At 39.5% G+C, this 15253-nt stretch overlaps 1 protein-coding gene across 2 annotated transcripts in view; it reads right to left on the reverse strand.

Annotated features, from left to right (window-relative positions):
- ank1b (ankyrin 1, erythrocytic b) overlaps positions 1-15253 on the reverse strand; it is a 79548-nt gene that overhangs the window by 12616 nt on the left and 51679 nt on the right. For both annotated transcript variants that reach the window (XM_079898552.1, XM_079898551.1), the window contains 12 exons: positions 11085-11197; positions 10624-10848; positions 9154-9308; positions 8771-8982; positions 8242-8446; positions 7871-7967; positions 7188-7416; positions 6692-6820; positions 3189-3308; positions 1814-1898; positions 772-846; positions 544-675 (listed from right to left, as the gene is read on the reverse strand). In XM_079898552.1, coding sequence (XP_079754678.1) covers positions 544-675; positions 772-846; positions 1814-1898; positions 3189-3308; positions 6692-6820; positions 7188-7416; positions 7871-7967; positions 8242-8446; positions 8771-8982; positions 9154-9308; positions 10624-10848; positions 11085-11197 — 1777 coding nt within the window. The remainder of the gene's footprint in view (positions 1-543; positions 676-771; positions 847-1813; positions 1899-3188; positions 3309-6691; positions 6821-7187; positions 7417-7870; positions 7968-8241; positions 8447-8770; positions 8983-9153; positions 9309-10623; positions 10849-11084; positions 11198-15253) is intronic.

Consider the following 15253-nt stretch of genomic DNA (forward strand, 5'->3'; position numbering starts at 1 on the left):
TCATTAACATATTTACTGACATATCGCTTGAGACTATATATTATAATTAAACTTTATTTGGAGTACTTCTTTTAATGCACAATGCACATCTCTTAATATTAAACCTAAAATGTGTTTTAATATAACTATTAGTAAGGATAGTATGATCTCTGTATAATATCATTCTTTAAATGCAAGACATTTAAAGTGTACCTAAAGTATATTTGCAATAGTTCAATTTTAGCACAATCAAATATACTTAAGTATATATTTAGTTGGACCACTATTTCTTGATATCTAAAGTGCATTAAGTACAAAATTATTTGTTCCAATTTAGCAGACTTTAAGCATGCCAATTTAGTATACTAACAGTACAATTGCAGGATATTTATGTTACATTTATGTTACATAAGTACATAAATACATGTACATGTACAAAGTACATGTAAATGTATTTGTAGCATAAAATAAATGTATTTCAATTACATTTTAGTATATTAATTTTTCACTAGGGAAAGTGGATAAAGCCACAAAGTGGTAGAGTGTTTTATTACGGATCCTCACTCTTGGCTTTCTTGCCCTCTCGGCTAACCCACAGGTTGAGCAGAGCCAAACTCTGGTCCAGGAGAGAGTTGGGATTCTCCACTCTCATCCGGTTAATGTCATCCACACTGAACTGTAGTTCCCTCCCAAGTTCTACAACGAAAGCAGACGGAAGCAATTATAGAATGTGAGTTGAGAGGAAAAAGACTGAGAGGTAATGAAAAGAGATACGAGAGGCAAAGCTCTTACCGGTCCAGCTCAGTCCCAGCTGTTCTGCTATTACTGTGATCTTTAGCTCGGTTCTCTCCATGACATTTACAGTGGCTGAATCAAAGACAAAATATACCAGAGTTTTCACAGACGGTCCAATGATGAAACACTTTAAAAACATACCCAGCTTACAACTTTACGCTATTGGATATATTTCACTGTGGCTGATCCTGACAAACCCAGGAGACTTAATATAATAAACACTATAGATCACATTAACAATATAACCATATCCTTGAGTTAGTTGATATATGGTCTTATCTGTCATATATAAATATATACATCTATATATTTATATATATATATATATGAATAATGAACATGTTCAGTAAAGATCTTGTCAATTAAGACATGAAAAACAGGAATGTAATGAAAACGGCCTCTTCTTGATAGATTTTATTGAGGACTATATATGAAATCAATGTAATGACATTAAAGCCACTATACTGTATGGTAAAACATCCTGTAAAAATGGCCAGATCCAGTGAAATGACTAAGATTAGTTATAACTGATGACTGAAACTATAACGTTGATTGATACTTACCAAGAACTGGTACATACTACATACATTAGTTGGCTTCATCTGCTTCGAGAACAATGAAGATGTGATGCGTTTCGGACGGCAAAGCCGCCTTGAACCTCCCTCTATAATCACTCCTCCACCTTCTACATGTCTAAACAGGCAGCTTTTACCAAGTCCTTCCACTTTAAAGCTCATTCTCAAAGCTAAAGTTTGCCATGCTATGAGTATTTACTCTGGAATCAAACCAGCACCATGCGTTTCATTACTGCTCATTCGCTCAGTAAATGTAAGGGCCACCCGTTTCTCTGAATTGTTTGTGTTAGATGTGGCCCCAGTGAGTGCAATCCCAGCATCACCCTCATAAAAGAGGGCAGTGCTCAGCATCCAATGCCCAGTCACAGCCATGCATGAGAGATTGGGCAGGTATAGAAGCAAGGATATGGGTACAGCATTCAGAAGCCCCCCTCCTCCACAGCTAAGGGGACGTTATGTCTTACCCAGGCTGGACTCGTTCAGGGCGCTGTACCTCTCCCTCAGGGCGAGAGGGGTCAACGTTCTCCGCCGCTCATCGCTACCCACCACCTAAGAGAAATAAATGAATTATGTACAGTGCTTTGTCTTTCATACAGTGTTTTTTGGAGCATGTAGCCCTATACACATCAAGGCAAAGTACTCATGTCTAAAAATAACTTGAAGGTGTTGGAAGAGAATCTGAAGACAATATTACATCTGAAACACCAACTGCATCAACTCCTTTTATTTCCCTTTTTTCATTTTTCAAACTTTTTATATTCACATTTGACGAGCATTTGATATGAGAATAGGATGAAATCAAGATGAATTGTGCAATACACTATATACTTTTTTAATGTCTTTCTTTTTTTTCATCTTATCTTTGGTCTGAGTTTTTTCCTGCATTTTTTCTGAAATATAGTGTGGTCACAGAAACACATTGAGGACAGTGGGAATGAGAATAAGCCAAGCTCAAACCTTCATCACCCATCAAAGTATTAGGAGCAAATGCGCTGACTGCTGTGGCACGGCCCCAACTTCTCATGCAATTTTAATCAATTTAAGTAGATTTTTATCAGTTTAACTGGAATGACAACTATTTATGTAGCCTGAACAATATATGTACGTTTAAGAAATATCTTGAGATATCTCTAGATATATCCTAAATGCCATGTTCCCAAAAAAAGAACGACAATTTATTTAATCATGTATTTTAATTGAACCTTAGGGTTAAATGGTCTAGACAACAATGGACTAGAGTAACTCCATTATGAGCTGGTGATTAGTTACTTATAACAAATACATTTGAATGTCATTTCAGTTTGGAAGGTCAAAAAAAAAAAAAACTTTTTAGACAGGATTAGTTAATAAATTTTTTAATTACAAAAATGCTTTTATTTTAAACAAAATTGACAGATTTTTAAATTAAATGTATTTATAAATAACATATATTTAGAATAATATATGTATTTATTTATATGGTTTACATTTTATTTATTTATTTATTATTTCTGATCTTATTTTAATCTTGTTTTAATGTTGGATGTGATTCCAGCAGGTAGTCTATGAACCATCAACTGCTATTTACCAAGAAAGTAGATTTTAAATTCACACTGAATAGCTCAAGAACAGCAATCACAGACATTCGTATGCACATGGAATTAGATTTCTCAGAGGCCACCCAAGTTAGTCCAAAAATCAGTAGGTAATTTGCTTTTTTTTTTTTTTTTCTTGAGGTTGAGTGACAAAACACAGCTGTGATCAATTTGTTTCTGTGAAACACAAAACCGTCTCGTTAGAACAGAGTTCATGAGAGGTTAAGGTGTAAGTGATCAGAGAGGAAATGAACAGCGACAGCACCTTGACACAGGGAGGCATGGTGATGTTGAGGTTGCACAGCACGTGTTGCGTGTCCTCGTACTTGGTGGACTTGCGCAAGAAGGACAGGAACCCGGTGGCTTCCTTATTGCCGTCTCTCACCTGATGAGCCAGGGGAAATGGAGAGGGAGGGAGAAACAGATGGAGAGAGGAGAACAGGATGAAAGAGAGGGGGGAAAATGGGTGAGGCGAGGGTCATATAAGAACAAAAGAGAGGGGGAAGATGAATTAAGGGAGAGAAAGAGGAGAGAGAGATAGAGAAAGAGAGAGATTAAAGGGTGTTAGAAAGAGCAGCTGCCCGGCTGTGACTCATACAGGTTGACGGGAGGTGGGGAAGGGGATGGAGGCAGTCCATAGGCAGGCGAGAGACAGAGAGAGATTTACCTTTACTTTTACCTGGCCGTCTGTGAGATCAGACAGTAAGTGAGTGACCGTGAGAGAGAGAGAGAGAGACAGTGAGACAGACATACAGACAGGCAGGCAGGCAGGCTAGAAGGTGAAAGAGTTAAGGGCATGCTCACGTGACTAATACAACAGTTACGAGGTGAACCACTACGCCACAAAATACAACACAGAGCAGCTCGTCTGTGGCTGACCAATCACAGAAAGAGGTGCAGAGTGTAAGCCACAATGACAGACACCAAAATGAAGGGAGGGAAACAATGAAGAGAGAAAGACAGCACTGGGAAAAAATAGAGACACTGAAGACAAGGGCTGCACGATTTAGACCAAAAATATTGACAAATGTTGCGACTGTGATTCCAGCTGCGATATGATAAAGATGTAACATCTCATATGGCTTACTTAAAGAACCTAATAGCATAACATTACATGGAAACAGCAGCTCTCAAAAACTGGGCAAACAATGCCCTTTGGTTCAAAATCCAGTCGTTTTATCCACGCTCTTAGCGAAAAAAAAAAAAAGTGTTACTATTTAAGGGTGTTCACTCTTGAGTCCTCTTAAAAAGAAAGTGATCCAAAAGTGAACTGAGTTTAAAAAAGTACCCAGTTCTGTTTGTATTCACACTGGAAGTGGACTTGAAAGAGGACACGCATATCTTTATATCTTTTGTCCAGTCTTTTGACCACTTTATCTCTTTTGTCAACTTTCCACTCACACATTTAAAAAACTAAACAAAAAAACACCAATTCAACATTAGTAATAATAAAAATACTATTACTAATAATTTAATATTATAATACTAGTTATTAATATTACATATAATATTAATATAACAATTTATTATAAAATAGTACAATTGGACATAAATAATAATACTTAGAATGTTATTTATTAATATTATCTATTATCTATAAAATAGTATAATAACTTGACATAATAAATTATAAATAATAATAATAATTTGATATTAGAATATCATTTACTAATATTACTAACATTTATCTAGAATATTAATGTCACATCCGCCAGCTGGAGTGCCCATGATCGCCACCAGAGGGCACTCCTTCAGTCTCTTGTGCAATCTCATCATGAACTCCATTTCCCAGTATCCATTGCCTGTTCTCATTATGTGAATTGGTGTTGAATTATGTGTGATTACATTCAGCTGTGTGTCATTATCTGGTTAGCTTTGCCTATACAGTAAAAGCCCAGTGTTTTCAGTCAATCGCTGCAAAGTCTTGTATTTGTGTTACACTGCCATTCTGAGCGATATACTGGTTTTCCGTAACTTGATTTTTGATTCTCTGTTCCCTGTTGTTCTAGATTACCCTGTTTGCCTGTGTTTCTTGGACCTTGTTTTATGTTTGAATTGTTTGACCCTTGGCCTGTTATATGGATTACGATTCTGTGCCCGGTTGCATAAAGCACCTTAAGTTTTTCCCTTAAGTGTGATACTTAAGGGGCGATTTCCCCTTACCTAAGAGAATAACTTAAGGGTGTTGCATATAATCTCTTAAACGGTTCTCTTAGGTAAGGGAAACATTTAAGTGTTTCACGACAGCGATCCTGGATTCACGTTATAAAAGTCTGTTGTTGCCATAGATACGCAAAACACTAACACGCCGCGTCGCGTCTAGGACAACTGTATCACATACCGGACGCGCACTTTCTCAGTGTATGGCCAGCAATATTGTTATGTTTAAGGACATTATGGAATTAAGATAATGTCTGTACGTTATGTTATGTTATGACTGTACTGTACAATTAAATATAATCGTTGCTATAAGTCTGCAGTCTGAACACTTTACCTCAGAGCGTCCGTTAACTGAATGAATTGAGAATGTCACCTGAAAATCCGATACACACTAATTGTAGCCTACATTTATTGAATGGTAGCCGATTTATGCACATGTATCATATCATATCATATGTAAAACATATCCCACTACTGAAAACTCCCAGTTGCAAAAAAACGCAGTGCTATATGCAGTTGTAACACCGCAGGTAAAGAGTGGTTGCGATGTGTGACATGGTCAAGGTCGCTCTCTAGTTTGTTAGCGATGTAGGCTATTGCGCAAATATTGCGCGTCGATCAAATCGGTATTCTTGCAACAATTTTTCATCGCTAAAATGGTCCAAAGGGTTCTCCCTATCTCTAAAAATTCTTCTAGGCACATAATGATCTTCAGCTGGTTCCATAAATTCAGCCATGTCGTCTTATTTTTGTCCGCGTTACTCTTAAGGTTACGATTTCCAAACCTTAACTTATACTTAGGGAAATGACCGTTAAGGGGTTTTATGCAACACTTAACGCTTTTTAAGGGATTATTTAAGTGAAAAAACAGCATTTAAGGGAAATTCTAAGTGTTTATGACGTTTCACTTAAAGAAACCCTTAAGTAAGAATTAAGGGTTTTTTTCTGCAACACCCTTAGGTTTAAGGGAAACATAAGGGCGAACTTAAGGGAAAATTACACTTAAGGTGCTTTATGCAACCGGGCACTGGACTGTCCCAATAACACTGCATTTGGATCTCCAACCCTAGTCTCGGAGCAGTTTGCAACAATTAAAATAATAATATATTATAAAATAGCTATAAAAGCATCTGTAATATTCCTGTTATAATTTCTAGCCTTGACCCAGTGTCACATTATTAGATTTTAGAACTTAGATTAAATTAGAACTTCTATAGTGACAAAATGTATGAAATTGCATTCTTGTAAAACATTTAGTTAACAAGAAGCACTTTACGCTCACAATGGACGCTATACAGAAAGTGCAGTGCAAGCTTTAATTGAACGCTCTGGGGTCACACTAGGCCATTTTAATGTGAATACATGTGCAGCCCTACTGAAGACATTAGGGAGTACATAAAATTGACAAGATGATCAGACAACACACACACACACAAACACACACACACATACACACAAGATGACACTCAATGACACAAATATGTGTAGGTTGACTGAAAAAATTATATTTTTAAAACAAGGGAAGTCGACATGAACTTATCAGCCTATATTTCCTAAGACACTCTCACGGATAGACAGAAATAGATAGGGAAAGACAGATGTACAGACCTTTACAGAGACAGGTAGCCGGTTGTCTCTAAAGGCCTGGAAACTGAAGCTACGAGGCTGCTGGGTTGCTTTCCTCACGGGCACCAGGTTTCCAGAACATTCTAAGTGCAGCGGCATCCCCTCCATCACCTGTGGGAGGAAAAGGAAGGAGAAACACAAGGAGAGCAGTGATTCAGAATGAGTCAGAGACTTAGCGCTAATGTAGCGAGTCGACGTCATTGTGTACAGTAGACAGCTGCATCATAAACTTAAAAAAAATGAGTTAAAAATGAGATCTAAACTGCATTGTAAAAACAGAATCCTAGAAATTAAAACTTTAAGAACAATTCAAATGAGGCAAGACACATCATGCATTGCAAAATGCACATTCAGAAAAGACACTGGTGTTAAAAACAATGCTAAAAGAAAATTGATCCTATTTTTCTGATTTTTTTTTTTTTGTGTGTACATCAGAAAAATATATATGACATATACATATGCTTTTATGTCAGCTAACCTCAATGTCCCTGCTGCGGGCCACCTCGGAGAAGTTCTCGTGCAACTCAAGGGTTTTGTCTATTTTGTCATCAGTCATGCAGTAACAGCGCAGGCGGCCCTCTCTGGCATCGTTCATCTTAGCAAATACAACAAATTTGGCCATGTATGGAACTGACATCAGCTCACGGTACAGCAGGTTGGCGAAGGTCACGGCCTCTGCCGTTCGTGGACAGTCCGCCAGCCAGAACCTGCAGCGAAACAGAGGACAGACACATGTACAATAGAGGGGGAAAAAAAGGGTCACAAGAGACAATGTTTACTTGTAAATGTGTATAAATATAAATGGCGGTATGTAATAAATATAAATGTAATGGCGGCTGGAATTCACCAAGAATGAATTGTTTTCAGAGATGGTAAAAGCACAATGTTAATTGTGCAAGGAAAATAGTGCTGAGGTTTTTGAATAAAGCACAATTTATAATGAGCCTAATTTACAGTAAAATGAGGTATTTTAGCAATGAAAAGAATGGCAAGGACTTTGTATTATTTATTTTAACACATTTAGTGACTGCTTAAAACAGATTATAGGTGTTAAATAAATAAGATGCATCTTTTTGTGCTGAAATACAACGCACAATGTAGTGCAACCGTTCAGTAAATTCGCTCCTAGATGCTTTATCCTTGAATGTTTTTGTGTCTCACCTTGCAGACACATTGGTAGTGAAGTTGGCACAGTTGTGGGAATACATGAGCTTGGTAGTGCCAGTGATGTCTTCCCACTGAGCGGGAGCGGTGCCACCTGCAGAAGGTTTACATTTTTTTATAAAATCCTTTTTTTTTTTCAACCAACACCATCTGGAATGAACTTGCTGAGTCTATCTTTATCCCAGTGTCCCTCTCCAGGCAGGACACCAGTCTGTTTCAGCCTTTTCCAAGCAGCCTGGCAGGACAGCTACATCAAATCTGGCCGAGGCTGGAAAAGACTGGCGTTCAAGACCATCTTCCTTTCTCCAAAACACAAATATCAATTTCAGACAATGTTTTCTTTGAAATAGATCAGAACCGGACTGTACCAATAACACTGCAGAGGAGGCGGAGGCTAGTAGTGTCTCCTTCGCCGGCATCACGTGCACTCTCCCTCCAAGATGGAGGTAAAGGGATACGCAGCCCAATTGGTCGATGGAATTTGCGCCGACGAGGCTCCACTGTCACAACAGGACTGAATGTGGCCTGATTTCCTAATTGCCGAGTCAGCAGCTCATCAGGGATTGGCTGGGCCTGGGTAGAGACAAGAGAAGAAGAAAAAGACACAAAGATTCATAAATCAGTTATTCCTTAGGTCATTTTCAGTCATTCTCCTCTGAATTTATGCATTATTATTATGCTTATTTTTTAACAATGTGTACAGCATTTTAGATAAAGGTTTTCCCCTACAATACATAATTGTCAACTTCATTATCAAAGGTTAAAAAAAATTAAGTTGCACTCATAATCAAGTCAAGTTTGAATGGCCAAGCCACTTCTGAATCTAATCATATATTTTGTATAAAATGTGTGATTATATTGCTTCACTGTCATTCTCTCTACATTCTGAAAACTCACCTGTAAGCCAAGTCGGACCCTCTTAGTGACCGCCGTGTCGGGGAAAATGGCCTGGACCTGGGGCACCAGCTTACTCATCAGCTGACCTCCCTCTGGGCCAATAAGATCGCTCTCCTGTTGGACACGTGACACCACAGCAAAGTAAAGAGGGAAGTCTGTGGAGATTATGCGCCGGATTCTTTTCTTCTCCAGCTCCTCCTGACTTTCCAGATCTGATGAAGGCACCCAGAGAAAACAAGGTCATAAGGTCAGTCTTACAGAAATAATTGTGGGGGAAATGTAAAGTGATATGTAATTTCTCCTGCTACATAACTGAAAGAGACAATAAAACTCTTTTCTCTTTGGGTTTATGGAAATTCCTCTTAGTGAAACATAAGACCTACCTTCATCCATTCCATTGAGGATGGTCTCCAGAACATCATCGCCATAGCGATTCCGATGCTCTTTCCATACGGAGCCATTCTCACTTCGCAGAACCACTAGTTCCCGATCACCTCGGCTCAAGGAAGCAAAATGAGGGATCTCCACTATCACTGGCCTGAAGGGAATGATGGGAAACATAATACAAAGGCATTAGTTGAAAATTTCTTTATTTGACAACAAGACTCTGAGTGAATACAATAAGAATGATTCATTCAGAATGAAGAATGAACTTTCTCCATTCTGTCTTTCTCAGGCTATATCTACATGAGTCCAGATACATTTGAAAATGGGGTTTTAGTTTTAAAACGCTCTCTGCACACAAAAGTTGTTCATCCACACTGAAACATCAGAAACTACTTAAATCATCTTAATGCACGTGTAAAATGTGTTAAAAGCTTATTGAGATGATACGAGACATAATAAAGTTGCGTTATTCTACTAGCATGATTGTATTAGCAAAATATCCCACCACTTACTGGTGCATCCAGGTCACACTCAAAATCTCTGCCATCAAAGTTGCCCTCAAGTTTTGCCATAGGACAGCAATTGCAAGTAAATTTTTATGTCATTTTGTTTTAGGAATGTAATATGAAGATTGTAATGTAATGATTGTATTGTAATGATATCACAACTAGAATCGCAAGCAATTGCCATCCTTATTGCACATTCACACTAGCCTGGGAAAACCCAGACAACCTCCGGCAAATTTAGATTTGCTCTGCAAGTAGTCTGGCAAAGAGCTCATTCAAGCCCATTTCCATGGCCTCGAAATCGCGGCACCAATCAGAAACGTTGAGGCGGGCTTTACAAGATGACGATTGCTCTGATTGGTTTTAGGTCTAACCTATCCAATTGCGCCCAGAGGCATTTGAGCGACGTCCACTCCGTTGGTGAAGCGCACCAACTTTTAAATAAATTATTATATTCAAATTGCAAACACATGAGGACAGTCTCCATGAAAGACCCACTGGCAGATGAACAATGCTACTACATTTCTCTCCGAAACGGTAGGAAATTAAATTAGATTTAATAGAGGATTTTAACTGTGACACGATGATTGACAGGGCAGTTTACGTGACAGGATGCACGCGACAGATCCGTCCGATAAAGATGACGAAGTAGTATGTCCCAAAGCTTGCCTACTTTTTTGCTACACATTCAAAAGTAAATACATTTTCTTCACAAAAAGAGTACATACTTTTATGGCGTAGTGTAACTTTGGGACACCGCTTATGGCTTTACCAGATGCCGATCGCTCTGATTGGTTTTAGGAGTTTTAGGTCTATCCAATTACGCCCAGAGGCATTTGAGCGACGTCCGTTGGTGATGCCCCTTTGGAAATGAGTTATTAAAGGAGCTTTGCCAGACCATAACTCAGTTACTACTGAGAATGGTCTGGTTTTAACCAGGCTACATGCACACACACTTACCCTAGAAACTGCATACTGGAAGGCCCTAGAGAGATAATACGAGATGCCAGTCCCTCTCCCTCCACTAGAGGAGGTGGGGTGGTGAGTTTCTGCGGTTTGACCAGACGGCAGGTGATGCGTGTTGGGGCAGCGCAGGTGCGTGGCGGGATGATCACACGCAGACCATTATGCCTGCTCCCCCGCATGGACCCGCCTCTCGCATCCACCATGAAGCTGACCAGAAACCTGTCAAACAACCAGCCGGTGAGCAAATCAGGCACACTGAATTTATCCGGAAGCCCAGTACAAATCTAAAACCTCTTCAAAAGAGCCTACTCCTAGACACAAGATGACAGTGAAGACAGGTATAAAAATAAGCATTTATGACCAACAGATAAATACGGAGAAAAAAGCGGTGAGAAGTGTCCATAACGTCCGTTTACTGGATTTGTTTAGGCTGAATGTGAATTATGTGCACTGACCCAGTGTGGATGGGGCTGGCCACTGGGCTAACGTTGTCTGAGGTCTCTGTGGCTGGACTACTGGGGATTAGAGAGTCCTCGTCATACTCCTTTGGCAAAGGGACAGGTGTGTGCTGCAGACACACAGGAGTAGCACAGACCACACAGACACAAAGACACACACAAACAGAGGTACAATGACAGCTTTATGAGCGTAAAAGAGAGAAAAGGTCATCTCTGCTCGGTTCACCAGGTCATAGCAGCTGGTCAAGCTGTTTAGAAATAAGGTTAATTAACTCTAGCTTCTTCCAGCTTAGCCAAGCTGGTTTACCAGTCCTAACCAGCTTTAAAAAAAGTGAACTGTATATATCTATAACTGAAGCAGCCAACTGTATTGGATCTGACAGCAGCTGCATCACAAACCATAAGTAAATGATTTCATGAAGCTTTGTCTGTAAATGACGGTTTTATACGGATAATGTTTTCAAAGCACTTACACGCGTGCAATTTCCTATGCAATGACGTTAGCCAATCATAACAGTGATCATTTACTAACAAGCCTTAAAGGAGCAGCCCTTTAAAACAGATATTTTTTTTTTTTTTTTTGTAAACAGGGTAAGAATAAAGGTTGAAAATAACAAATAATAAAAAAAAAATATATATATAAATGTTTCTAGTTATGCAAAGCTCTAAAATATTGAATTAGGTCTTAAAAAAAAAAAAAAAAAAAAAATCCTTATCCTTAATTTTTATCCAGTAAACCCTGAATCAATGAATAAAAAAGTCATGTAAATTCATTGGTTAAAAGACTAGGAACCCTGCATAACATTCAGTACTTAAAACTGAATTTTAATTTACAGAAACAAGAAGTGCCAATAGATTAAAATAAGTTTTGAAAAACACATTGAGGGCAAAGGGGGCCTTCAAATATTGTTGTGGACTATATAGTCTAGTAGCCAACTAGGTGAACCCGGAAATGTTGAGTACACCAAAGTTTTTTTGTAGAAATGTGAAGTATGGGTCCCCAGCATACAGAAACTGCCGGATGCTAATTCGCATATGTTGAGCAATTTGCATAATTAGCATAATTAGCATTATTAGCTTAATCGTCCATTTTTAGCAGATATTTTACACTGTATGGCCAATTTCTACAATATGTGAGTGGTTTTAGAGGTTTTAGAGGATGCTGATTTCATTTTTGGCATTTTCAGATTTCAAAGAGCTAATTTTATTACATATTTTGATTTATTTAGGCAAATTCTGATTACTTTCAGTTATAATTTTAGGTTATTTTTATGGTATACAAAATAACTTACATTTCAGAATCTTGAGTGCTCTTGTGAATATTGATGCATTGTTTAGGGTGTGGTGAGGCTGAATCCCCTCTTGACACTTTTGAAGATTCAAAATTGCTTTTTGGACAAACAATGAATCTTTGTTAGGCTGAATGTTATACATTTCTGGAGGGAAAAGCAATGCGGGTATTTGACATAACTTGGATCCTGCAACTGTACGATACATATTAATGGGGTAGCTCTTTAAGACACCCAATGAGATGACATCACCTAAGCCCATCACCATGTGTGATCAACAAACTATGTACAAATATACACTATATACATGCCATTCAAGACAGGCCACGCAAGTCGCTAGGGCAACTCCCGAATGGCAGAAGGGCTGTCCAGGTTGGTCCACAAGTCGCAAGATCCAACGGGGACCCAGTTAAAACTCCGCCAGATGCAAGAGTTAAAACTGAGTCTGGCCAACCCGGGTCAGTCCGCCACACCAAAGGCTAACCAAGAGGGCCTCACCTCCGCACCACACAAAGCACACACTGGCTACCACCTTCAGGCAAACTGCTATGCCTCACAATTAATTAACAAAAGGCAGCCTCATCATCTCATCATCATCATCATCGAGCAATGGTCTAAAGACACTTATATTCTTCATTTTAGACACACCTTCATTACTGTGACGATCTTGCACAACATTGTAGGCTGACCAGTCCAGGGGAAGAGGAGTAGAATGGAAGCATCATCCCTCCTCTGTGCTCTAGAAGCCCTCTCTCGGATGCTCTCTTGGACAGTAGCTGTTCTTGGCACTTCTTTCAGAGCGGGTGGAGTCAGCTTCTTAGGGCCTGTATAATGTTCAATGGCAAGACTGCTGTTAGCTACCGGACAGAATTTCTCAGCTTGGAGCTTTGTCAGATGGGGAACTTTTAGTGACGTAATCCCACCGTCTGGAGTCGCCACTCCAGGGAACAGGATCCCTGCAGGATTTTGCACAAACTGAGTGGCCATGGCATGTCTTGTGCGGCAACCATTGGGTGTGAAGTCTACAAGATCAAAGTTATCACCCCAACTGTGAATAGGGCCAATGCACCTCTTCAGTCCATACCCACAGGTACTTACACTGAAAAAAATTATTCATTGAACTTAATCAATTTTAGTTCAACTTAATGCATTTGTTTAAATGTAGGTAAAATAAATTGAATGCAACCACTTACGATAAAAAAAAAAAGATTAAATTGAACGAATCATTTATTTCAGTGTATCTGCATCATCTGAGGCGTATTTGGCAGCTGATTTCCGGAATCCGGAGGACCTCATCATATGTTACAACAAGACCATGCTCATTTAGGTTCCGAACCAGTTCTGAACTACCATGCTTATGATGCAGTTTTACAGCTAGCCCCAAAGTTGTGTAATTCCAGCTTTTACGGATGTGCTGCTGGATGCATTGAGCAAGTGTGAGTGCTGGTTTGGTCACCGTTTCTACCCTGGACACAAGACTGGAGACAAGTCTTAGGAGAGTTGGACTTGTATATTGAATGACCCTTTCAAGCCTAAAGCTGCCAAAGTCGTATTCACGAGGCAATGGAATATTCTGGACCTCTCCCCGCACTTTTCTGACAAACTTGTCGACATCATCATCGTCATCATTGAAGAGGCCAGTTTGTCCTACTAATTTGAGTTATTTAGCAATGTACAGCCTAAAGCCAACAATCGTCTGACATCCTTCAACTCTCAGTACAATAACGGCATCACCATAATAATCACACAGGTGTGCTAGCATTTGTTTCCGGCACAAACTCCCAGAATTAGCTACAAAAACATCATGTAATTTGGAGACAGTCCAAGTCACTGACTTGTTTGCACTCATGTGGTCTATGACCGAAGCTAGGCAGCTGTCAATTGGTTTACTAGCAGTTGCATTAGAGTCAATAGGTACCTTCCTGAAAGCATTGTAACACTTGGAGTGATACTGAGCATCAGCTGCAGGTAGGTCCATGATGCCATTCACCCGTAGCTTCACAACTTCTGCCCAATTATCCTGCCGTTCATTAGCCTGGAAAGCCAGACCTACATCAAGATGTTAGGTCTGGCAACTCACCACTGGCACGACTCAATCCGAGGGGCGGGATAAATGGTTGTCTTTCAAATTCCCTCTTCATGCAATAGGATAGCGCTACAACCAACCAGAGCGTTTGCCCACCAGCGGAGCTAGTTGATAGATTAAACTTTTGCTGTATCTGGTCGGCAAAACTACAAACACATCTTCCTTTTTTAAGAATGACTTAAGTGCCGTTCTTTGTTCTTTTCTCAAAGAAAAGCTTAACTCCAAGTCCTCCAGAGTCGCGGCCAAAGCCGTTTGGAAAGACCGCTGTTCGCCAGCAGCAGCCGCCATTCTTTGTTTTCCATGTAGCAGGGAATTCACGCAGAACCATCACAACTCTGCCGTCATTGTTAAGCCCGCCCACCGACTCTATACATGATTTGATTGGCCTGACTAGAGTTTGTTTTTTCCAGCTCGAAAGTCAACGGAGAGTTGCTAGACTACACTGGCTGCAAAATAAATTTTGCTGCCGCTAGGGTGCATCTAGATTTCTAGGCTAGCCGTTCATCACATTTAGACAAAATCACATCTTTCAAGGGTGGAAGGCCTGGCCTATCTAAAGTCTGAAATTTTTTAACTGGATTCCACCTGTTAGGATTTTTAGAGTCTTTTTCTTCACAAATAAGACCACAGAACAAGCACTGTTTTGAATACTCAAAGGCAGAGAGTTGTGAACGAATGATTCGCTTTCCTAGCTGACTCTGACATGAGTCTGACTTGCATTTGCTCACGTTTCTAGAGCTAGTAGTATATGAGCTGTAGCAAGATTTGTGACATAGCACAGAAGCTGATGA

Source organism: Squalius cephalus (genome assembly GCF_949319135.1).
Source record: "Squalius cephalus genome assembly, chromosome: 17".
Classification (NCBI taxonomy): Eukaryota; Metazoa; Chordata; class Actinopteri; order Cypriniformes; family Leuciscidae; genus Squalius; species Squalius cephalus.